General features: G+C 41.8%; 1 protein-coding gene across 5 annotated transcripts in view; it reads left to right on the top strand.

Moving 5' to 3' along the window:
* The first annotated feature begins 18,111 nt into the window (after window positions 1–18,111).
* Window positions 18,112–26,961, top strand: part of Kif2a (kinesin family member 2A) — a 59,194-nt gene continuing 50,344 nt past the window's right edge. For 2 of the 5 annotated variants that reach the window (XM_085676738.2, XM_085676737.2), the window contains exon 1: window positions 18,113–18,275. In XM_085676738.2, coding sequence (XP_085532864.1) covers window positions 18,212–18,275 — 64 coding nt within the window. In that variant the 5' untranslated portion in view covers window positions 18,113–18,211. Of the gene's footprint in view, window positions 18,276–26,961 lie in introns of all 5 variants that reach the window. The other 3 variants (XM_085676741.2, XM_085676739.2, XM_085676740.2) reach the window with 2 other exon arrangements.

Here is a 26,961-nt window from a genome sequence, read left to right as displayed (position 1 = left end):
AAGCTTAGGCTTTTAATCTTAAAAACAAGCATACACATACACACAGACACACACACACACACAAATTGAATTGTCAAATTCTCTTCCCAAAAGACAAATTAAAAATGTAGACTCCAAAGTCCTAACCCATTCAAAGTCTGTGATGGAGCATACAAATTTGCAAGTGTAATATACCATCCAAACGATTTTGGTCAAAAGCGATTTCAAGAACTGCACGCTGCTGAACACTTTAGTATGATGGAAGCCAGCATGAGGGCCCTTTGATGAGACCTGACTCTCTGAAATATTACTCTACATGCAGTGAATGAAGATAGTCAGAAAAGGGGCTGGAGAGATAGATGGCTCAGAGGGTAAGAGGGCTGGCCGCTCTTCTAGAAGCCATGAATTCAATTCCCAGCAACCACATGGTGGCTCATAACCATCTACAATGAGATCTACTGCCTTCTTTTGGCATACAGGCAAACATGCAGGCAGAACACTGCATGCGTAATAAATAAAATCTTAAAAAAAAGATAGTCAGGAGGAAAGGAAACCTGGACACAGACTTATTAGGATGTCAGTATAATAATGTAAATGAGGCGTAGTGGCAGTGTTGATGAAGACTGAACAAATTATACAGAGAGGTAACACTTAAAAGGTAAATGCTATGTAACCAAGAGGTTCACGAACTCCTTATTGTTCTTTAAAAAGATGTGTTCCCTGGCAGGCTCGCAGAGCAGCGGCTAGTCCGACAAGGATGGCTGTGGGTCCCTGTAAGATCTCCAGGGTGGCAGGCTGATCCCGCCACGCGGCCAGACGAGTAAGGTGGGTGGGTACAGTGGATAAAAGGCTCATAGGACATAGTAAATAAACATAAGGGTAAACATTTATTACTTAAAAAGAAACAGAGAGACAGAGATAGACAAACAAAGACATAAAAACATAGAGACAGAGAGAAACACGTGTGCACATGCTGAGAGAGAAAGACCAAAAAGAGAGAGTTAAGATGGCGGTGAGGGACGTCAGAAGTGGCTGGGAGTGGGCGTGGTTAGCTCTTAAAGGGATCAGACCCAAAGGAATAACACTCCTGATCCTCCTCCCTTTGCCTCCTACATGCTGACATTACAGACGTGTGGCACTATGCCCAGATCCTCCTATTTTTAAATTACCTTTTGCTTATTGTGTGGCGCATGACACATACGGAGGTCAGAAGACAATTCTTGGGAGTCAGTTCTCTCTTCCCACCATATGAGTTCCAAGGATTCAATTGAGTTTGTGGGCTTTGCAGAAGTGTTTTTGCCTGCTGAGCCACCTCACCAACCCTCTCCCAACTATTTTAATGAACTATCACAGAAAATTTCTCACCATAGAGAGGCATCTGATGGGCAGGTATGGGGGAATACATTGAAGTCTGTGTGACTCATCCCATTATTCCCTCTTCCTTTGATATCTGTTAACGGAGAGAACGTAAATGTTGTGAGTGAATGCCAGACCACAATACTGAAGGAGGTTCGAGGACAAGGCAGTTAGCCACCATCTAAAAAGGACAAGATCCTTCCAGAGGAAGTGTTGAGAGTGAAAGAAAAACCAGTCCTTACACAGAGGGGGAAGGTGGCTCTGAGAAGGACTCATAAGCCTCCATCAGTGTCTGTAAGATAGAGGTGACCGCTTTAATCAACCAGCTTCTGGGAGTAACACTAGACAGAGCCAGAAGGAGGCAAAATGCAAAAGGCAATCCCTGCTGTCCATTCTAGTAGAGATTCTCAACCCAGTGAGCTAGAAGAGGGAGAGAAAGAGTGAAGAGTTGACTTCAAAGGTACCTGATGTCTAATTCAACCACTTGGATGATAGAACAGTATAGAGTTGGCCAAACTGTGGAATCTGATTGTATGTGTGTGGGGGGGTCCCTGCAGGGTTTACAGCTGGCAGGGAAATGATCCAGCTGAGGGAAAAATGAAACTCGGTTCAGCCCAATTTAGGTAGCTGGAGTTGGGCCAAACTTCCAGAGTCTGACACCAGTTGGTTTATTTTAGTCATAATTAAGCACAGCACAGTTTGGGGGGAGGGGAAGTTTTCTGATAGCAATTAACTCAGTCCCATGAGTACAGCAGAACTTAAGACACATTTACATTGAAATGCTTTACAATTTACAAATTGTTTACACCTAGCTTCTTTTACAAAGCACTGTTGACTCAGATTTAGGGTCTGGGGAGTGTGACTGAGATCAACATAATAATGCCTGTGGGTGTCAACTTTGGTCTGGGCCTAAGATAACATAGAAGTCACTGAAGGTGCTGTAAAATACAAGTGACATTACTCACAAGAATGAGTTCTATGGCCTAGAAGCAATGCTAAAGATTTAGGTGAGAATGGTCTGGGATAAGTAAAACGTAAATTCTGGGGTATGTGAGTGGAGGATGGCTCAACAGGTAGCAAAAGATCACCAGGTTGTAAACGACATCCTTTTCCCAGCATTCCAGGAGGAGGACAGGTAAATATCTCCTTCCATTGAAGGAAGCCTGTGTGTTTAACTTTCCTGACTTCTCCAGTGCTTATCCACGTGCACAAGGACCTCTTGCCCTCTACATCTGACCCAGAAAGAACCTGTCCAGTAAAGTAGAACTGATAAAACACTACTGAGTACAGGGATGGTAAGAAAATGGCATCTTTTACCCCCAACAGGTACATTCTGCTCAATCAATTGGCAATGTTCAAATAGACATTTTTTTTTCAAAGAGTTATGTGGGCAGATAAAGGTAAATAATGCATTGTGAGATGACTAAAGACAGGACCCAGAAGGACGCCAGCATCAAAGAGTCAAGAATAGGAAAAAGAACCAGTAAGGAAGACGAACAAAAAGAAGAGTCCTGCAAAGGGCACGGCAAGGTGCAGAGGAAAGCGGCAGTTTGTGCCACACAAAGGACACCCAACTGATCCCAAGCACTACCAGACCCTGGACAGGTTATTACACAAATATCTAATTTCACACGCTCAGCCTACATCTGTAAGGCTGCTGCCACCTTTCCAGTCATCCCTACTATAAACCTTTCTAGAAAATGGCATTTCTTGGTTGTCTTTATGTGCCCCACTGTCCCAAAGCCCCCAAACCCTGAATGAGCTGAAAAGACTGCAGTTCATTTATTCTCCGACGTTTTAATCAACTCTCTTCTCTGTTTACATGTACGCTGTCATAGTAACAGAGACAGCTAGCTGTCCTTCAATATCTATTTTTGTTTAGTGGTCACAGGCCACCAAAAATAAAGCTGGATCCTTCCTCCTTCCCTTCCTCACCCCTCCCTTTCTACTTTTTTCTTCCTTCCTTCCTTTCCCTTCCCTTCCCTCCCTCCCTCCTTCCCTCTCTCCCTCCCTCCTTCCCTCTCTCCCTCCCTCCTTCCTTCCCTCCCTCCCTTCCTTCCTTCTCTCACTCTAGGCTGGTTTTGAACTATGTTGTTCATGCTTGCCTCACTCTCTCCTTGCCTCAGCCTCCTGGATGCTGGGATTCCAGGATTTCATCATCATACCTGGTATATAACGTAGGTTTGCTTGAAGTCACATAAGGCTAGCAATGGACGCTGGTACTTCAGGCAACTACCAGGATAACCCCTATTCTTTCCTTTCATTTAGCCAGTTGGAATATGAATGCTGAGGTTGTGGTAGTTATCTTAGGCTATAAGTAAACTTGGCAATGAAGAGGCCACAGGGATAGACACTAAAATGTCCTTCCCAACTCTCCTCCAGATGAAAGCTTTGGGACGAGATGACATAGGAGTCCTGCAACCGCCTTCTCTTTAGCAAGGTTGTTAAAAGTCTGACCTATTTGAGGGTAGCCTATATCTCATGACATATCAATGTGGGAACACAAAGGTCTGGTCATTTATATTAAAGATTATTTTTCTTTTTAAAAATAATGCCATGGTGGGATGTCCCGGGCAGCTCGTGGAGCAGCTGCGAGTGGCAGCGCCATGCGGCCGGGGTGAGCAGTAGAGTCAGGAGGCTGGGTGCGGTGGACGGCAGAGTAAATGGACATAAGGCTATACATAAAGCTAGACATTTATTACTTAAGGAAAGAGAAACATAGACAAACATAAAGAGAACAAAGACATACACATACACGCACGCGCGCACACACACGCACGCACGCATGCACACACACCAGAGAGAAGATGGCTGCGGGGGAGGTCCAAAGTGGCTGGGGTGGGCGTGGTTAGCTCTTAAAGTGTCCCAAAGTAATAACATTCCCGGATCCTTTTTATAATAAAAAGTAGAAGGTTAGACATTACAAGTTGAAGGAATTGGGGCAGCAAATTCTCAAGACTGCTTCCGACTGATTTGTGGGCGTCGTCTTTGGGGGGGGGGTGAGGGAGATCCGAGAGAAGGCTGGGTGCTGGTCACATCTTGGCATAGTTGGCCTCTGTTCCCGACAGGACAGGTGTCTGTGGCATGGAAATGTCTGGTGTCTCTTGTACCTTGACCCTGGGCAGCTAGACTGTCGATTCCAGTGATTTTGTCCATGTTTGGAGGTCTCCAGTTTAGGTGATAGGCAGTTTTTGCCCAATGGTCAGCGCTTGGCAGTCGAAGCAAACTGCAGATGGACGTTGGTCTTCTGTCTTCTCGGAGGAAACAGTGCTTGTTAGGAGCCAACCTGTCTCTTTTTGTTATGAAAAGTTTTTTAAATAATTAAACATTTAAATATCGCATTCCCCAGATCTCTGAGCAGTTGAGGGCTGATTATTAGGTATAGCTGCAATATAGAATCTGTCTGGAAGGTTGAGTTTGAGTTTGACTGTATTGACTCTTAATAGGTAAGATCCATATTTGTAAAAAGACAGACAGAAAGAAAAAAAAACTGTTTGTGACATTAAGATTAATGGCAGAACTGACAATGGTAGAAAACAGCTTAAAAGTACATACCAGTTTATGATTTTGTAGTCTGAAACGAGATGAAATGAACAATCATTATACACAGAGAAAGACTGAACAGGAATTAGGCAGAATGCATGCTCTCTGATGGGCCCTATCAGAAAGCATGTCAGTATGCAAAACACCTGTAATCACAGCTAAGGAGAGGATTTCAGTGAACACTGAGGAGGGGGAGGGGAAAGCGGGACATACATAACAGTGGGAGGGCCTCGTAGCATGATCTGGTTCTCAGTGAATCTAGCGATAAAGTCACCTGACCCCAATGAACATGGCGGCGGCCACGTGTTGTGACTTGAATAGGATAACTCCAAGGGGTCATGTTAGCTCCAGTGTCCTGTGGGATTGACTATGGCTATTATTAAGACTGTTAAAGGAACGGTGGGCTGCTTCCCACCGCCTGCCTGGCTAGCTTTACTCAAAATAATTACACGGAAACTGTATTCTTTTAAACACTGCCTGGCCCATTACCTCCAGCCTCTTATTGGCTAACTCTCACATATTGATTCAACCCATTTCTAATAATCTGTATCTCACCACAAGGTCGTGGCTTACTGGGAAAGATTCAGCATGTCTGACCTGGCAGCTTCATGGCTGGCAGCTCTCTGCCTCTGCTTTCTTCCTCCCAGAATTCAGTTCTGTCTTCCCTGCCTGCCTGTGTTCTGACCTATCAGGCCAGGCAGTTTTCTTTATTAATTAACCAATGAAAGCAACAGATAGATAGAAGACTCTCCTACATCATTTCCCCTTTTTCTGTTTAAACAAAAACTGTGGGAACACAAAGGTCTGGTCATTTATATTAAAGACAACTCAGGATAACTCCAAGGGGTCATGTTAGCTCCAGTGTCCTGTGGGATTGACTATGGCTATTATTAAGCCTGCATACAGCCCAACTTCTCCCTCCACCTGTTCCTACTTCTCCCGGGAGCCACCAGAGAAATTGTTGTGTGGCTGTTCTTCCAGGCGGCAGCAGCACTCTGCCCAGATGTCAGAGAGACAGACTTCACCACGTCTTCCCAGTATCTGTCCTAAACTCCCTTTCTCGGAGCAATCTTGAGGCAATAGACCATGTGTCCCAGCAGCGCTCTTGACCTTATTCATCACGCTCTGTCTTCTACCCCTGCCCACAGTACCCTGCAATACAATTACCATTGACTGCAGTTTTACTTACTTTCTCCTCCTGTAGGATATAAGGCCCATAAGGGGTGTTCGTTTCACGTACTCACGCACCCAAACACTTTTGATAGTGACTGGCATGTGAGTTCAGTGAATACCGAATTAGTGAAGAAGTGAGTAGTTCTCTGAGGGGAATTTTGTAGCTATTCCTTTATCAGGACCCTCTATTCCAAAAACAGCTGAAAAGGACTCTGGCAGTAGATTCACAAAAATGTTATAAATTTTGCAATATCCAAAACAAAACATAAAACTCATTTTTGTGTATAGGATATTTGGAATCTCTCTTTATAGTATATATTTACGCATGTGTGTGTGCGTGTGCACGCGCGCGCACACACACACACACACACACACACACACACCCCTTTCAGTGCTAACATACCTTATTTCACAAGGAGGCTGTGATTTATGTCCTGATGAGACATCCATTGAGAAGAGTAATTTTCCTTAGAATTAGAAATTCTAAAGAGGTAAACTTAAGTTCTCAAGTGTGGTGACCCAGGACAACTTTCTGGGTAAGGTTATAGGGTACAGTTACTTCTAACAGGATCTTTCTGTTCTCAAGCACAATTCACTGCAACTTAGTTGCTGGAACTTTGTTTTGCTTCATGTTACCAGCTTCTGAAAGAGGTCAGGATGGGTGAGGTTTCAAGAGGTGTCCTTTGAACTCAGCAGTCAATAAACACCAACTAGCTCAAGTGAGCACCTATGGAGTTGGCCTGGGGAGTTTATTTTTGTAGTTTTGAATCCTCCTCCCCTTCCAATCCAGGGGAAGTCCTTTTACTATTTATTAGTAAAGGTTATGCAAATGTCACTATCTGAATTAGAAAGTCAATTATAATATTAAACAGAGTATTATTCAAGCCAATCAGTTGTATTAAAAAAAAAGAATTCTAACATTATTTATAAACAGTATTATAAACATTATTTTTAAAATATTGGCCTAGCTATAATTCAGTTTTATCATTATTAACTAATTAGTAATTGCTAGTAAGAGATGGTGGGAATAAAGTTGTTAGTGGCATTATTTTTAATACTTTTTTTCTTGGTTTAATTGCTTTGAGCTTTGAAGCCATACCTGGCCTCTGACTCGTGACCCTCTTGTCTCTGCTTCCTGGATTGTAAAATTATAAGCATGCACTACCAGACCTGGTTTTGAATACTTTGTTGATATGTTAGTGAATTCAAGGATAAAAGACAGAAAATTCATAAATGAAGTTTTGTTCTCTCCCTATCAGGAGCAATGTTGCCCTGACTTAATCTGCTCTTTACGCCTTGGGTTCGGTGGAGCAGATTCCCGAATGTAATTTTAAAACATTAAACTTAAATTTCAAATGGAATTTATCTTTGGATCACTTTTTTTTATTCTTTCAAGATATTGTTCTATAGCAAATAATAAAAATTCATTAAGAAAAAAATATTATCTTCCTTTAAAATATAATAATATGAGTCAAGTTTTTGAAAAACCCACTCAGGGAGGCAGAGGCATGCGAACCCCTGTTGAGTTTGAGGCCAGCCTGGTCTACAGAGTAAGTTCCAGGACAGCCAGAGATACACAGAGAAACTCTGTCTCGGGGTGGGGGGGAGAAAAGGAAAACCCACTGTGTACATTTTGATCGTGTGGCTTTTTATTGGCCTCCAAACTGATTTTTAGTGGAACTTGATTATCACCAAATAAGTAACCATTTGATGGCAGACCCATAGAACCGTTTTATTTATGCCGTTGTTATAACCGTCCTTTCCTCATGGAATTGTTCTTCCTCATCTCAAACAAAATTCTTTTGCTTTCTTCATCTATTGTCTTCTGGTGTCCTGATACTACCATTTTTTTCAGACTCTTTGGCCCCAGTAGTCTCTTATGAACATAAAAAAATTGCTGCTCTGTTTATAAAAGTATTTTATAGGCCAATGAGATACCTCAGTGGGCAAAGGCATGTATTGACAAGCCCAAAGACCTGAATTTGATCCCTGGGATTCACCCGGCGAAAGGAGAGAACCAACTCTCATAAACTGTCTTCTGTCCTCCACACACATACTGTGGAACATATATACACCCCCTCCAATACACAGTCACAAAATAAGTAGCTAAAAAATTTTAAGTTAAAGCTCTTTTACCACTCAAAACACAGTGTCTGTAATATTCCTGAAATGGATGGACATTACACTGCCCCCGTCCACTGTAAGACTGAAGCACTGATTTCCCTAGCCAGAGCAGTTTAGGCCTCAGTGCTGGATTACCATGAGCATTTCTCTCATGATTGCCCATATCCAAAACCTGGCCCGCGTGCAGCCCAGTGACCTCACATCTCAGCTTGAGACACATCTGAGAGAATGTCCTAGCTCTACGCTCCCTTTTGAATTGTCAGAGGCCTCTGTCATCACTGAGTCACAGTTTGACTTCAGCCCAGTCCTGCTCCTGCTGCTTTTGCTGTCCTATAGATATCGATCCCAAAGCCACTTCCTCATAACTCTCCTGCATTAAAATCTTCACTTCGGAGTTTTCTTCCTAGGACTGTTCAGCGTGAGAAAGCCTTTGTTCTTAATCAAAATCATTGATCTAAAATCTCATCTTAGAAATCTACAATGTTCGTAGTCACTTGTGTATTACTCAGGGTGGATCAACCTCTGTAATCACCACTCTAGATGGTTAGTGACTCGTCCCAATGAAATGTTGCTTCGTTGTCAGAACACTTCAGGCCACTGGGAGAGGCTTGACTCCTGTCATTCAAGATCTGCCCTTTTCCAAGAGCCTGTCCTTCTGACAGATCAGAAAAGAAAATGAAAAAAAAAAATCTCTGGGAGGCTGAGGGCTTGGAAGGGTGTACACATGGATTCTATTGACTGTCCATTGACTGCCCACTGGGAGGAAGGACGCAGTCACAAAGGCATTCTAAATCAAGCAAGACTGACTGAAGAATGCCCTCAGTCTCTGCTTTGTGTGTACAAAGTTTTGAGATTTTTAAAAATATTTTATTGCCCAGAACATATGACACATTGCATTTTCTACCATCCTCCAATTTGCAAGATTTAAAAATTCCATCTTTATCAGAGATTTAAGAGTCGTGATCTCTCTGCCTTCAATACATGTCTCCAGAGGGGTTTGAGATTTCTTTTGTTTACTCTTGAAGAGTTCTCTGTATCTGTAATGACTCTTTTTTTTAAAGAAAATGAACAAAAGAACGTTATTATATTTAATAGAATTGATAATTCTTTAATGTAGCTAGTGGTGTGTGCATACACTTCTCTGATTATTCTCCATGTCTCTCTCTTCCTTTCATAATTCTCTTCATTGCAGACATCTGCTGACACTTCTGCCACACCAGGCCCAGCACAGGTCATCTACTCCATCTTCCAGAACCCAAGTGTCTTAGTCCATTTTCTGCTGCTCTAACAGAATACCTGAAATAAGGTAACTTATAAAGAACAGAGATTTATTTCTCACAGTTTTGGAGGATGAGACATTTCAGAGCTTGGGGCTGGCATCCTAGAAAGGGCCTTCTGCCTGCTTCAGAACCCTGGAACGCATGTAAAAAGCTAAATGTTATGCACTTCTGTTGTGTGGTGTTTCACTCTTTTGACTTTTTTGGGGACCCACCACCCAGCTCCCAAATACATCACACATGAAGGCTTTATTCTTAGTTTAAAAAAAAAAACCTACTATCTCCCATCTACCTTTTACCTCTGGGCTTTGTCCTTTTCTTAGTTCTATATAGTTTACTTTTACTCTTATTCCGTGATTCCGTGGCTGGCTTGGCCTCCTCCCCTTGTTCTCTTGCATCTTCTTTCCTTGTTTTCTCCTTTTATTTATATTCTGCCTGTCAGCTCACCTATCCTTGCTCCTGCCTGGCCATTCAGCTCTTTATTAGGGTTGTCAGGTGTTTTAGACAGGCGAAGAATCACAGCTTCACAGAGTCAAACAAATGCAACAGAAACAAAAGTCACACACCTTGAAAGAATATTCAACACACATCGGCAGTCCCAACTCAGCCATAGCAAAAACAAACGAGTCCCTGCCTCGACATGGCGAAAGGGAAAACCTACTCACGCAATTGCACACGTGCACATATGTGCTCACCTACACACACAAATATAAATTTTAAAGAAAGAAAAGGGGAAAGCAAATTTAAAAAAAAGATAAAAGCTTTGTTATGGATAAGAATTTCTTCTTATAGGTAATAAATGTGGTTATTTTCTTCTTATAGGTAATAAAAGTTACATTGCCATCACTTGCTGTTAGTAATTATAACAATTTCAAAACACCCCACCTGCTTTCTTTAACTACTATTTAAAACTACTATCATAACTTTAAACTACTTTTTACTTCCATTTTGTTGGTTGAAGCTTTGCAACACACACATACATAGACTCCTTCCTACTTTTCAGAATTGTCTACCAAAGCCTCCCAACATTTGCTAACGATGCTCTCAGCCTTTAGTAACCAGAGAGCTGAATGTATCACTCTTGGTTATCCTTTACCCTCCTCTTCCACACATAGACAGTTGCCATTCCTCACCTCGCTCATGGGTTTGGAGCTTTCTGTTATCCACTGTTACCGTCTAATTCAAATAATTTCCTGGCTGACTTCTCAGGCATCCCCTCATCACTAGCATCCTGAAGCAAAGCTCTCCTCCATTGACCTTACTTGGCAAATATACTTCCCTACTAATGTCAATTATGCCAACAATGCTTCAAGGACTTGCTCCACGTCAAATGCTCAATATTTCGACATGGGTCTAATTCTTTTCCCTTTGGGGTGTTGTGTATGTATGTGCATGTGCACGTTCATGTATGTGTGTGTGTGTGTGAGAGCGAGAGAGTGAATATATACATGTCAGATATGTATGGAGGCCAAAGGACAACTTCAGACACTTCCTCAGACATTATCAACCTTGTGTCATCTCTTACTTGGCCTGGAGCTCATTAGATAGGCTAGACTGTCAGTCAGTGAATCTCAAGGACCCGCCCGCCTCCCATGCCTCCCGAGCCTGGAATTCAAGCACACTTGGCTTTTTTTTACGTAGAATCTGTGGCTTGAATTCAAGTTCTCATGCTCACAAGGCAAGTGCTTTACCAACTGAAATATCACCCCAGCACCTATAGCTCCCATTTTATAGATGAAAAAACCTGAGACTCAGAAAAGCCAGTGACTTGCCCAAGGCCACACACAGAAGAAGCCGCAAAACTGGTATTGGAAACCAGGTCAGGGCCACTTCGAAGCCTGTGCCCTTTTTATCATATCATGGTACTATGACTTCATGTTGTGTCTGGCCTTCAAGGAGTTCCCTGCTGGTGCCCTTATCAAGAGCAAACATCTCTCTTTGGCTTCCAAGGCCTGTCATGATTATACCCTAGCCAATGATTTCTTGAACTACTCAAGGTCTATAGTTCTCACCGGGTGTGTCCCTCCTAGAAACCAGATCATTTTCATTATACTGTACTTGTCAGAAAAATATGATTTTTAATAATCTATACTAACATAAAGGTCAATTAAAATAAAAGTAGATACAGTGGGAAAGTAGTCCATACTTGGACGAAACTTTAGGCTAAGCATATAACCGTGGGTGTCTGTTTTTTAGTTTAAAGGAAAATGACTTTTTACACTTTGATTAGGTATCCCAGGCTGGCTTCAGAATGGACACATCGGAGTGATCATGTAAAAATATCCTCTTTTGGATTTCTTACTTTCTTTTCGTTTCTGCCAACTGCCCATTTAGATTCCAGTCATCCTTGGAGCCTGGCAAAAGCCCCAGGAGTACTGACTCCTTTTTTAAAATTGTGCTTCTTCATTACTCATAAAACAAAAGAACATAAAAGGTATTTAAAGGCTTGAGCACTAAGAAGGCTTGCCCGACTGTTCGGATTCTCACTGGCTTTCTTTTAGTATATACTTAAAGCTGGAACCACACAATCAGCATTTAATAATAGTGTTTGCATTGTTTGTTCCATATACTAGAGTAGGTGACAAGGATGTGGGTGGAACTGGATTATGGGGATCTGGGACTGGGTATGGGTAGAGTTGGTGAGTACAAGGACAGCAAGGGAAACAGCTAAGTCTGAGAAATTATAGAAGGTACTATTGGGAACTTAGAACGTAGGTCTAATAGGAAATCTGGAGACAGTATTTATACATCAGCTTTAAGCCAAAGCAAAGTAGTATATGAAGGTCAAGTATTTAGTTAAAAAAGTCTCAGTCTGTTTTCTATGGCTATAACAAAATGGTTGTGGTTGTGTGCTTCTTTAAAAACAGTAGCTTGGTTTGGATGTGGAATTTGGATGTGGAATAGGCTCCCGTGTTTAAATATGTGTTCCCTAGTTGATGATGCTGTTTGGGAAGGTTGTAGAAGGAGACAGAACCTTTCCTGGAGAGAGTGGGTCACTGGAGACAGGTTTTGAGAACTTCCTGTTCCCTGCCTTTTCCTGAGTGCAAATTCAATGTGACCAGCAGCCAGACATTTCTACTGTCACAGATTCTCCATCATGATGGATGTATTTCCTCAAACCGTGAGCCACAATAGACTCTTCCTTGTCAGGTACCGTGTGCCAGCAGTAGGAAAAGGAACCAATACCACTGGCCTATAATTCTGGTGGGTGGAAAGTCCAAACAGCATAGTTCTGACATTTGGTGAGGAATCCTCTATAATCTAGAGTCTATATGCATTATAGCAAGGAGGAAAGAGACATACATGTAGTAGGGGTTATTTGTAAGGATGGTTTTGTTTTGTAATGGTCTACCCTCAGCACAACTAATCCAGTTACATAACACCTAACCCATTCTCTGGAGAGGGTTGTTAATCTTTTTGAGGATGGTATTCTCAAGATCCAATCATCTCCCACCAGGTCGCAACTCAGAATTTCAACCACTGAAATGCCTGTAGTTTTGGGACCAACCTCCAATCATATGAATCTTTTTGGGGAAAAAAACACATTCAAATCACAGCAGAGATACAGAGGCTATGATAGAAAAATAAAGCAAAACAATAACAAAACCAGTAATATACTCTGCTTAGTTCAAATATCATTGAAACATTTGGTGTGTGACATACAGTGGCACATGCTTGTAATGACAGTATGCAGGAGAATTAGGAATTCCAGGTTGTCCTCATCTACATAGTGAGGCCAGCTTGGGCTGTATGAGATCCCATATAAAAGGTCGTTAAGTCCTTGGGATGAACAAAATGAAAACAAACCAAAAACCCAAAGTAAAAAACAAAAAGTATCAATTTCTTCACATAGTGGTGGTGACAGGAGATTGCCTTATAAAAGCTCATTTTTCATTTTATTTTATCATAAATTGTTTTTAATGATATCAGATAAATATGATGAATATTATACAAAACATTTAATACGCAGGGCGGTAGTGGCGCATGCCTTTAATCCCAGCACTCTCCCAGGAGGCAGAGGCAGGCAGATCTCTGTGAGTTCAAGGCCAGCTTGGTCTACAACAAGAGCTAGTTCCAGGACAGGCACCAAAGCTACAGAGAAACCCTGTCTCGAAAAACAAAAACAAAAACAAAAAAACCAAAAAAAAATTAATAGAAACCAATTTGAATGAAAGTCACAGCAGAGAACTAAATCTACAATGCTTTAGACATAGTTATACTACTTTAAAAACTGTGTTACATTATATACACATATAAACCAAGATGCAGCAAGAATGGGCAAGCAAGGACGTACTGAGAAGAGCGTAGAAGGTAAATCATTTTAGAAAAAATTTAAAACAAACAAAGCTGGAAAAATTTACCCTGCAGCTGTTCACTGTACAGCAATTTCTGCCTTTAGGTTCAGTAGAGGAATCAATTCAAAATTAGTGGTTAGAAAATGCATGGGTGACGGGAAAGGCAGTGGGTATCCCACTGTGGTTGAATGTCTCTTCTAAGGCTCAAGTTAAAGCTTAATTGCCACTGTCTCAATATTAAGAGATAGGATTGGGGCTGGAGAGATGACTTAGTGGTTAAGAGCACTGACTGCTCTTCTGAGAGACCCAGGTTCAATTCTCAGCACCTACATGGTAGCTCAACTGACGGTAATTCCAAGATCTGACACTCTCACATAGGCATGCATGCAGGCAAAACACCAACACACATAAAGTAAAAGTAAATTATTGATAAAAAACAAAAGATAGGAATTTACAGAGGTCCTAGGGTTATTTTTATGGAAGGGGCTCAGTTATGGAAGAAGTAAGGTTTTTAGTTAAGAAGAATGCAACACTAATAATAAAAACCCAGAGACAGATATTGGGGTTCAACCTGAAGGTCAAAAAAGCAAAGCAGTCAGTTGCTAGAGAGTTCTTACCTCCACCAAATCTACAGTCCAAAAGGATGAGATTCTGTCTCCAGGAATCCTCAGACTCCACACTCCAGTGAGTTCCTGTCTCTTCCCCTTTATATTTCACTCTCTCCGCCCAGCAGTATTGCTCCTGTCTCCTTCTCCCTAGTGCTGGCATTAAAGGCTGCTTAGATCACCTTTGTGTGAGCTCTGTTTCTCTTTTAAACAGATTCAATCTTATGTAGTGGCCTTAAACTCACAGAGATCCCTCTGCCTCTGTCCCTTTGTGCCACCACTCCCTGGCCTGTATGGCCGACTAGTGTGGCTGCTTTGTGCTCTGATCCTCAGGCAAAGCTTTATTTATTAAAACATAAATAATATACCATTCTAGAAGAATTTAGCCGTTTCTTTTCTCTGTGTCCCCATATGTCCACCTGTCCCTCTGTCATGGCAGCAAGCAGCACTGAGGTTCTGTTAGACACTAGCACCATATCCTGGACTCCTTGGCATTCAGAATTTTTAAAAGACTTAAAAAAAAATAAATTACCCACTTTTAGGTATTCTGTTATAGCAACACAAATGGACCCATTTGATAATTTGGCAGGGAGAGGACAGTTATCGAGGGAAAAAAGAGTGAAATTTAAGTGAGAAGATCAAAAGATTTTATTTTCTAATACAGGGAGGATCAATGCTTACAGGAGTAGATAGGAATCCAATAGAGGAGAAGGAATGTTCCAGAGGATGAAATTTGGATTTGTGTCTCCCGAGTGTTTTAAAAACATCTTAAGAAGTAGACTACAGTGAGATTACACTAGTTTACAATGTAATGGGATTGGAATCACTGACTCCCCCAAACAGAGTAGGGTAAACAGCAGACCATAAAAGCAAACAAAGTTTCTGCCAACTCTGTCTACTGGACTTCTCCACTTAATCTACAAGCTTGGTCAAAGTTATTCAGAATAGATAGAGAAACCTAATGGAAAAGTTTCAAATCACAGGATAAACACACAGTCATACACACACACACACACACACACACACACACACATACACACACACACACACACACACACACTGGGCTAGAACTAAAGATACATAATCTATTTGTGCTTTCATAAAGAAGTAGTAATTGTTTTGTTGTTGTGAAGATACATCATGACCAAAGCAGCGTATAAAAAAAAGCATGTAACTGGGGGCTTACTTACAGTTCCCAATGTGAGTCCATTACCGTTAGGGAGGGGACTTGGAGCAGGCAGGCAGGCAGGCAGGCAGGCAGGCAGGCAGGCAGGCAGGCATGACGCTGGAGCAGTAGTTGGGGGCTTATATTTTATTCACAGTTTGGAGGCAGAGAGATAGAAAGAGAGGGATTGGGAACGGCATGGGCTTTTGAAACCTCAGAGCCCATTCCCTAGTGACATACCTCCCCCAACAAGGCTACACCACCTATTCCTTCTGAAAAACAGTTCATCAACTAAGGACCAAACAGTCAAATGTGTGACCCTATGAGGGTCATTTTCATTTAAACCATCACAAGTAGGTAACTGGTTAAAGTGTCACCTTTGGCTTGAAATTTCACTCATTAGCTTAGCAAGATTTTTCTTGAGTAAGTCATAAGGTTTATTTATAAACAACCCTAAAAATGATATATTATTTTACATCTATGACTATTAAGGCAACTGACTTGCTTGTATTACAGGCTAGTCTCACAGAGGTCTATCTACCTCTGCTTCCCAAGTGCTGGATTTAAAGGTGTATGTGCATCAACACTCCCAGCAAGATTTTTATGGCATTATGTATCTCCGAGATTTGTTATTAGTTGTTTAGTACTTCTAGTCAGGGTCATAGTTTTTGATAGTGATGGAATCAGAATCAGTAGCCTTTCTCCGGGATGTTGATGGGAACATATGCTACTGAATATTTTTATGGCTACTCTTCTGAAAGACATGTGGCTACAAAGCTCACAATGCAAACATTGGTTTGCTATATAACATATGCTAGATCAACCATACCTGAAACCAGCCTGTTGGGTATGATTTATCCAGAAAGATCTTTGTGTTTGGTTAGTCAAGTGTCTCAGGCGTTTTTATGCAACAAGATGATGTGCATATTTTTAGAATACCTTTGTAATATGGATTAAAGGTTAAGACTTGATTACATAACCAACAGGATGCAAGGTATGTGTCAGCAATCATAATAAGACATCATCTTATAAAGCAACTTTAAATTTAGCAGCTGTATCATTGGATTTCTTTGCCTTCCTGAAAGAATTTGCAAGCAAATAACCAGGTACTTCACACCTCAGCACAGAAACATCAGAGAATAGGCCCCGCTGTCCAGCAGCCCAGAGCTGTATAAAACTGTTACTACAGAGAAACAAAAACAAGACAGAAGCAGCACCTTCATTTGGTCCAACCTTGTTTTGAAACAGAAGTCCTGACCTATGATGTCATTTCTGGAGCAGAAAAGCAGAAGTCTTTTCTACATTGTTTATCTTTTTTTGGCACTGTGTCTAAAGGCTCAGAAACCATCTTTTTAAAAGGAGTTACTTGAACAAACTGCTTCTTGTACTAGGTAGGAAACTCTAGGCACAAATAAATGCATTCACACATATATATTCAGCTTCCAAATTCTGAATCTTAAGACCGTATTTTCAACCACTGTAGGCAGTTGAACAACAACCAGGGAAAATAGATCACGGAAATGTACTCCTTCCATGTGAAGTCCCAATACTACTAGTCAGTCTCAGGTTTGTTGCTTTTCAGAATGGTCTTGAACATTTTCCAATGGTCTCTAGTCCCCTCTGCTTGGCAGGGGTAGATGTTGGCACCCTCCACATTGCAGATGTAGTCAGCCCAGTCAGATGACTGCAGAAGAGACTCATTATTCAATCGTATTCAAGTCTCTGCTCTGGTTTTGAGTCAGAGCTGTTGGCCTTATAGACCAGGGCAAATGAATCTTGATGCTACAGCAGCACATGATACTAGGAGAGGCCCGCTGGATCTTAAATATTAAATAAAAGAAGGCTACACAGGGGGACTTCGTTTTGAATGACAATAAACAGGGAAGTTGGGGGCAAAGGTCTTCATTTCCACTTAGGGTGGAGGAATCCTTTTCTTTCCTCCAGAACTGGATAGGAAGCCTGAACCAGACATGCCTTGGCTTTAGGAAGGGTACTTGGGCCGGCCACCTTGAAGTGACCCGCGGTTCTAAGCACCCACAGAAACACACCGGGTGTCCTGTCATCGGCCGGCCCCTTCAGCCCCTCGCTCCAAAAGCCTCGACAGCACGTGGCCCTCAACCCATTCCCGCTGCAACGGCAAGGCTAAGCCGGAGCCCTGGGAGGCAAGGCTCGTTGCTTTCCCGCGCCTTCCAGGCCGCGCGCTAAATGCGACGCGGCGCGGGCTCGTACAGAGCAGGGCTGCGCGCGCTTCGGTGCCAGCGACGGTTAAAGCCGGCGGCCTCCAGGCCGCAGAGGAGCTGGGCGGGGCCGCCTGCAGCCGGAGCGCGCGGGCGCCGGGCAGGAAGACGCGGGCGGCCGTGAGTGCGCAGGCGCGCGGCGCCCCGCCTCCACCCCCTCCTTCCAGCGTCGGTCCTGGCGGGCGGCGCGAGCCCTCCCACTCTCCCCCGCGCCGCCTCACGACTGCGGCCCTCGCTTCACCCCCGACGCCCGGCGTGCGCGTTCGCCCGCCCGCCAGTCCGCCCTCCCGCAGGCCCGGGGCCTCCGCCCGCTCGTCCGCCGCCGCTCGCCGCGGCCCCGCTCGCGTCCACGCTGCCTCCCGGGCCGGCGCGGCCGCGGGCCACAGCTGCCCCTCCTGCCGCCACCCCGCCCCCTCCCCGCCTGTTCCGCCCGCCAGCCGCCGCTCCGGATGAGGTGATGGCAACGGCCAACTTCGGCAAGATCCAGATCGGGATTTACGTGGAAATCAAGCGTAGCGATGGTGAGCCGCGCCGGGCCGACCGGCCCTTTAATTGCTTCGCCGGGTTGTGGGGGCGGGAAGGCGGCGGCCCGGGCGCTTTTGTGTGCGGCGTTGTGCGGATGAGGCGGGCGTGGGGTCCGCCCGGGCGCCGCTGCAGTGCGGGGCCCCGGCCGCAGGGCTGGCCGGGTGGGGGCCGCTCCCGGCTTGACGGTCCTCCCCGGGGACTCCGTTAGGGTTGACCGTGCCTCGCGCTCTCTCGGCTCTGCCTTTTCCCGGTCTCTGCAGCCGTGGCGTGGCGAGGGTGGGAGCGTGAAGATCGGGGGGTTTCAGCACCGAGAGAGCCGACTGACAGGCAGACGCCGATGGGCAACCAGCCGGTTGTTTTTAACTGCTCTCCGGTTGTCAGGCCCCTTCGCCTGCCTTCTCCAAGCACGCTCTGCTTTCCTTTTTTGCTCGTCCCTTTCCTGGGAGATGGGTGCGGAGAATGCTGCACTCGGCCATGAAAAGGGGTGGGGGGAAGCAACGGAAAGAAATGCTCAATACGCTTTGCCAAGGTGATGGTCGTGAAAGGGATGGAGAGGATGGAGAGACGTGGACTCAGTCCACTCTAGGCACTACTGAGAGGTGGGGGTGGGCGACCGGATGTTGATATTTTCACACCCTCGGGAGGTAACTGAGAAAAGTGTAAGGCGAGGTGAAGACACATGTTTAATTCATTTTTTTTTTCAAGACCCGTAGTCTTATAGTTGTTTCTGCGGATTCCTCTTGGGGGGAAATGTTTTATGTCACTGACTTCGAAGTGTAAAATGGAAATCGTTTATATTGTAAAGGAAATAATGAGAAAAGGGGGATGAATGAAATTATTTTTCCTTAATTCGAATATTGAAAAACGGGTTAGCTTGAATTATGAGTTGATTCTTGACTGCATCTCCCCCATAACCAATTCTCTTTACTTACTTTTGGTCTGTTCACCATCCTTTACCCTAGTTAGTAAGGGCGTGGATATGACACCCACTTTTTGGGTTCTACCAAGTTATGTCAATAGACATGAGTAGATTGGTTTTCCTGTTATTTATGATGTTTGGGAAGACCCTATATGGCTAATGATTTTTCCTTCCTCTTTGCTTTTGAAGTAATTTGTGGTAACTGGAAGCATCATTATTTTGTGTATAAGAAAATAAATGATAACTTGTAGAGCTTTGGAAGTTACCAAATGGGAAAGAGATGTTTCCTTTGCTTCGATTGGGGTTTACTTTATTATTTCTCTGAAGATTGCTTTCTTGTAATTGTTATGCTGTTTTATGCCATTTTAGTTTTTGGTGAATGTGGGTTAGCTGTATATCAACAATTGCAGGATTTATGTGTTAATTTAAAACTTGGGAGTATAATAAAATATAAGTTCTTACAGTCTTGCAAGTCTTAACTATGGTGCTTGTAGGATATAGGCTTATAATAATGTTCCTTCCGCCTTTAACTTCAGCCTATAGCAGAAATTCTGACACATGGGAGCTTTATATTCCAGGGTATAGTAACCTAGACATTTTAAGAAGTGGCTTCTCACAAGAGGTAGTAATGTCAGTACAGTGTGTACTGTGCTAACTAGTGGTTGTAAATGCTTAAGTGCTTTGGATGCAAAGGGGTTAAGGTGGGTAGCTCTTTCAGAACGTTTCACATCTTATTTTTGGAGACCTTATAATCTTAAACTGGCCTTGAACTTGTTTTGTAGCTGAGAACCTTGACTGCCTCCTGCCTCTACCTTCTGAGTGCCAATTTATGCGGTCCTGGGGATCAAGCACTCAGCAGTTGAACTACATCTTCAGCCCTGAAACTTCTAAAGGAAATAGTTAGCATTCAGAGTGTTTCACAGTTGAATTTCTTGTTTGGATATTTTCCCCCAAGCTTTCTCTCTTTTCACTTTAAGGGGCTGTTTTTGCTTCCTTCCTTCTGCAGCAGATCAGTGATTGGATAAAATATCAGTGGTTATTGTAAAAAATAAAAACAAACAAACCAGCCTTGTGGTTAAATAAACAATGATTCCTGAGACCTGAAATTACAGGAGTAAGAGCCACTTCAGCCTGCTGTTAACTGGGCAACACTGCACAGTATGCATGATTTTTGTCCCTATCAATGATGGTCATATATTAAAGGATTCCAAAGGCCAAATCGTAAACCAAAATGGGCCCATTTATGTCTTTGAAGATCTTGCAAAAAATTCTAATCCCAGGAAGTCTTCACTGATGGTTAAAACCAGATTACCAGTGGGCTTCTGAATTCCTAAGTCATCCTAAGTCATCTCATCTATGAGACAGCATATTTGCTTAAGCATTGATACTTAGAACCGTACTGCCTAATGTTTTCAGACTGCATGGCTAAAGTAGGTTTTCATATAGAGAGTGCAGTGGGGGCATGTGAAGGTGCCCTCACTTACAGGATTAAAATACTTAACAGCCTTAGAAATTGCTTGAATACATCTGTGCCTCACCCCACACACCCGTGTGGGTCCCAGTTGAGTGCATTGCTCATTTTTGGAGTTTTGTTTTCAAACATTGTGTTAGGGCTGGTGAACCAGTTTTGTTTTCAAACATTGTGTTAGGGCTGGTGAAAAGGTTCAGCCTGATGACCTGAGTTCAGTCTCCAGGATGTTTGTTATGGGAGGAGAGAATCAATCCTTGAATTATTTTAATTAGCCAGTCAACTGCAATTTTATCAGGAAATAAATCTGCTATCTGTGCTGATTTCTGAACTACCACCTTCCCACTGGTGGCCTCTTAATCCAGGATCCTCAGGGATGATTGAAGCAGACCGATCTAAGGTTTTCTGGTTATTTGGATTTTGTTTTATTATGTTTTTATTATGTTTTATTATAACCCAATATTATAAGGTTAGATATGGCAGGAATTTGGCTTAGAGTCTAGGGATTGCTTTCATTCATAGGTAAACTGGTATGAATTGGAATGATTTCTTAAAATCATTCTCTTGCTTATGCCTTACTATTACTTGATTCAGGTTCATTTTAGAATTCAGTGACTAAAAACTACAGTTACACAGATGCATAGCTAGATAGCCTGTATTGGGAAAAATATTTTTTAAAGCAAACTGAAAAATCTGTAGTAACAGTGACTGGTTACCCTTTAGGGAACTGGGGCACTGCTGAGAAATAGTAAATATTTGAAAAGTGCAGCTGAGGTGGCATTGATCTCTTAGTTGATTTGTTGTCTAATGGGATTGTTTTAATTTTCAACTTAAAACCTTGGAAGATTTTCATTTTATATAAATGGAATCTGAGTCAAGGGTCAGCATGAGTAACCTGTGTAGGTCACATAGCTTGTCAGTGGCAGTTAACCCACTTTGCATGGCATAGAAACCTGACTACCAAGAATAATTGCACAAAAGGAGGAATTCTCTGCTCCTTCAGAACTATATATACCACTTTCTACAGCCCAGTCAGTGTGTAGAAATTGTGTCACTCGTGGAAAAGGTACTGCAGAGCATTGTGTAGAGCCACATTCTGATAAATAGTAGTTACTAGAGTGTTCCTGTTTCTTAATTAAACATTGAGAGAACAGTGTCTTCATTAAGGCATCTGAAAGCAGAGGAGATGGGGATTTCAGAGGGCCGTCAGGAATGCTGGAGCTTAGGGCAGAGAGGTATGCTTTGCCATTTATTATTCTACTAGTTCATCCTTATACACCATTTTATAGGCTTCTGATGAATAGTGTAAGAATACAATAGTAATTATGTGACTGTTGTGAGACCAGGATAGAATGGGTGTTTTTGTAGATTGGTAATTTCCTCTTGCAGGTGATCAAGATGGTATTGCTTTGGTGTTGTATTTATTAGGCATAGTTTTCCAGTTGCTTCTAAACATTATCTAATTGGGTTCTTACAGGGACCGTATAAAGTAATAAGCAGAGTAGAAAGACAGCAGATGCATCTTTTTATAGGTGCAGAATCTGAATTTGCCAAGCTCACATGGTTCAAAAAAGACATAGCCTGGTCAGATGCTAATTAGTGACTACTAAATGCTAGCAAATGTTGTTATTGATGATAGGACTTTTATACTTTGTGAATATTAATTTTTTTTGAGAAACACAGGCCCTGTAATAGAATTCCCTTTATTACTATGAAAGGAGCTTAGAAAACTATCAATTTGTAACAAAGCTTACATTTGTCAGATTGGTGAAATCAAATTTTAACATTTTATTATTTATAAAGGTAGTTAGCAATTGAAGGCTTCTGAAAATCACTTTTGCTTCCACCAGTTTCACGAAAAGCTAGGAATCTATTTATCTAGCCATTCCGTCCTGTGGCAGATGTGTCGGAAAAGTTGTGTGTTAACTTTCACCACCACATGTCTATATATACTTTTTAATTTTGGAGGAAGCAGGGAAGAGCCAGCTAAGCTTGCGCTTGCTGAAACGCAGTAAAGCAAACCATTGTGACCTGGAATAGGACAAGCACTTGAGATCTACTCTTTCTAGCCACAGTTTACTTGTGGATAATAGTGTGTGGATAATAGTGTGTACATATATATATAATAATATATATGTACACACACACATATATACTATAACAGCTGCTTGTAGAATCTCTAGAATGCAGCACACCAGAGGGAAGCAGAGGCAGGAGGAACTCCACAAGTTTGAGGCCAGTCTAGGCTATGTAAAACACAGAACAGCAGCAACAAAATTACATTACTCTTTGCAAAGCTCAATTCTTGAATTCAGCCAGTTTCTGATTTTATATCCTCTGCTTTGTAACCTAAAGTAATTGCTTAAGATACTTGCTTGCTTGTTTTGCAAGTATTTGTTTAAACAGTCTTAGCTTAAAGGATAGACATACACTTTAAATACACTTTAAACAAGCGGATTTCTGTGAGTTCGAGGCCAGCCTGGTCTACAAGAGCTAGTTCCAGGACAGGCTCCAAAGCCACAGAAAAACCTTGTCTCGAAAAACCAAAAAAGAAAAAAAAAATACATTTTAAACTCTAGATAAAACTAAGCTTTATTCTTCTGGTCTACTTTTGGAGCAAAGTTGATTTTCTTTCTGTCACACACCAACTTTTTAAAAGCTATCTCTAATATGAAAATCTGTGATCTGAAACTGCAGATCTGAAACATTGATTCCTTGATATGATACCACAAACTGAAAATTGATGCCTGGTCTTATATGAAGAACTGCAGTCAAAACACTGGCACACTTTTTAAAAAAATCAATAAAATTAACCCCAGTTTACGTGTGTAAGATACGCACCCACAAATGAATTTGATAATAGGGTCTTTTCCTCAATATATCATTATATGTGTGCAATTGAGCATTTTCAATGAGACACACTAAGTATGTTTGGTGCAAAACTGAAGTAGATGTAAGAAGGGATGAGCATTGGCTGCTTTTCTAAAGGACTTGGGTTCAACTCCTAGTACCCACATGATAGCTCATAACAGGCTATAGTCCAATTCTAGGGGGTGCAACACCTTCTTCTGGCTTCCATAGGTACCAGGATTGCATGTGGGCATGGACATACATGCAGGGAAAACACCCTTATACTTTACACACAAAAGTAAATTTAAAAAATATAAGACTCTTTAAAAAATAGACAATAGTGTTTTCTCATATTAAACATTCAAGTACTTAGGATTCATGGATACTGTGGATACTGTACCACATAGGTGACAGAGAGCAAAGTAAGTTCAGATGCACGGGCAGTGGGTCTTGTCTAATGAAAACAGTGAAATAGCATTATCAATTCATTGTCAGCTAATTGTGTCAGCTTTTTGTTGTATTCAAAGAGTACAGTGAGGAAGCAAATGTCTTTCTTAAAAGTCACACTTCATCTGGGCATGTAGCCCAGTGGTAGAGTACAGGATACTGGGCTTAATTCTAAACACTGTTGATTTGTTTAAAGTGGTAGAGTGTTTGCAGGGCCATGGGTTCAATTTGCCTAGACCTTTCTTATTTTTTTATAATATTTTTCTCTTTATCCATCATAATAAAACTTGCACATTCACACACTAGAGTGTAAAGTATTTTGGAATATAGGCCTTAAATGATTGTGGTATATCAAAAATAATGAAATATCCTATTTCTGTGTTTTTAATGACAGATTTCATTAAATTATTCCATGTCCTACATTCAGTTATGTGTAGAAATGGAATGAACAAAGTCCTAACAAAGAAACAAATGGTTTTAATAGTGTGACTAGTACTAATAGGTGCATGCTAGTCTGTGTACATCTGTGCCTTTTTAGAGTTAGGCTCCAGTTATACTCCCTGTTTGCCTCCTCCTCTGCTTTCCTCGCGAACCCACATTCAGCTTACTATAGCACTGATTCCGATAGTCCTTGCCAGTTAAGTGGATTGGCATTGCTTACCACTAGTGATCTTCTATTTCTTTTTCCTAATTTTTAACCTTTGTTCTAATTTCAAAAGTTGTAGTGTGCTCCAGTTTTAAGTTTCTGGCAGACCGTCGGCTCCTGACAGCTGTTTTTTCTTTAGAGAACCCGAGTGGGAATCCTTACAGATACAGACTAAGGACATAGGATATGGACATAGGTAGAGCATTCTACCAGCTGCTCATATTCAGTGTGATTGAGAATAGACTCCCTTCACAGTGTTGCCAAGTACTCCCCTGTTATATTTTATTTACTTTCTCCCCTTTTTGTAGGTTTTGACACTAATTTTTATTTTAATAAAGTTCCATATATGTAAAGTTACTTTTAAAGATAGGATCAAGAAAATATGTGTATGATTACATTTGTTGAGTGATCATAACTTTTGGTGAACAAACCTATTAGCTTCTATCTTCTATACTGCTGTTTAACTTCAATTTCTTTTTTAAAAAGTTGATCCAAGCAAGATGACCTGTAGACTGAAGACCAGCCAGGTTTTAAAGTGAAACCCTATGTCAGAATTTTTAAAAGTTGCTTGTTCTTTTGATATCTGCAGATATTTAGCATTCATGCTCTTTGCTAAATATGTGCCACACAGTACTGGATTTTCATGACAGCCTGTAAGGCAGAAAGTGTCTTCCCTACTACTTCACAGGAGAGGAACTAAGCTTCACACAGATTCTAGTGTGGGCCAGGATTGTGACCCTTTATTTTCAAAAAAGCTGGATTTCTTAATGAACCTGGCTAGACCTGGCTAGACTTCATGGAAAGTAAAATGTAAATAGTGGAGAATGTATTGGTGGAGGAGGCAGCATTCTTGGCTTATAGCACAACATGGAAGAAGTTCCTGAGCCGGAAACACAGGACTGTTGATAAAGGGAATTTCAGACGGGGCTGGAAGGGTGAGAATGAAGAACACAAGGAAAGGGGGGGGGGGCCTAGAGCACCTTGTTAAAGGCTTGGAAAAAACAGTAAGGTAAGCATCTTGGAATAGTTTCTAGGACACTTGGAAACCACTGTAGGTCTTAATCTCCTGAAAGCCGTAACAGGAGTTAGCCAGTGATTAGTGAAAGCTTAGAGACAGAACTACAGAAAATGAGAATTAGCTTGGTTAAGATTGCATTGGTCTAGGAGGTGAACAGTGACTCAGAAGCAGATGAGATGAAAGCAAGGCAATAACCTGTGTTATGTGGTGGCATCACTTGTGCTAATTGTTGCTGTTGTGTGTTTTACTCTTTTTTTTTTTTCTCTTACCCGCCACCCAGCTTCCAAATAAACACACAAATGGAAGCTTTTCTTTCTTATAAATGCCTAGCTTGGTTTATTTCTAGCCAGCTTTCCTTAACTTAAATTATCCTATCTACTTTTTGCCTCTGGGCTTTTTCCTTTTCTTACTCCGTGGGGCTGTGTGACTGGCCCCAACATTTTCCTTTTCTCCCCTTCCCAGATCTCTCCTGTTTCTTCTGTCTGCCTGTCAGAAACATACGGGAAATCTCTGTGAACTTAAAAAGGGGAAAGGGATGCCCAAACTTTGTTTAGATCTCCTTTGAAAATAATGGGCCAATTAATGGTAATATATAATACTTTTAAGAATAAAGATGGATTAAACCATGGAATTCATGTTTGTTTCTATTTATTTATTTTTAAGATTTATTTATTTAATGTATGGGTACTCCATCAGCATGTATGACTTTATGTCAGAAGTGAGCCACCATGTGGCTGCTGGAAATTGAACTCAGGACCTCCAGAAGCAGCCAGTGCCCTTAACCACCGAGTTATCTCTTCATCCCCCTGCTTTTTTATTTTTAAGATAGAATCTTGTGCATGCTAGTCTGGCTGTACTTGGACTCACTATGTAACGGAGGATGACCGTCAATTTAAGATCCTCCTGCCTCCCCCGTCCCCAGCACTGGAATTACTACACCCTATTCACTTCTGAGGATTGAACTCAAGGCTTTGCACATGTTATGCCATTATTTTTCTGAGTTTTCTACGTGCTAGGCAGTTACTTAATCAACTGAGCTATACCCCAGCACTAGATTTATTTTTTTTTTAAATCCTACTTAGTATATTGGCTAATATAAGAGATGTGAGTTTGCTAATAATTTTAAATGAGCTGTGTAGTGCAATGAGAAAGATTTAGATATATTTGACAACTGGAATAAAAAATTTTTATTTCAGCCTATGGACATAGTAAGTTTATAGTTTGATATTATGATGAATGTCCAATTCAAGCATTGCTTCTTGATGTGTCATCCTTGAGATTGGTCTGCTCTGTGCCCACTACCTAGCAGATGGCCTCTATACAAGATTGACAGT

This window comes from Myodes glareolus, chromosome 15, assembly GCF_982192425.1.
Source record: "Myodes glareolus chromosome 15, mMyoGla1.1, whole genome shotgun sequence".
In the NCBI taxonomy this organism is placed as follows: domain Eukaryota; kingdom Metazoa; phylum Chordata; class Mammalia; order Rodentia; family Cricetidae; genus Myodes; species Myodes glareolus.
This window is presented reverse-complemented; position numbering and strand designations above follow the sequence as displayed.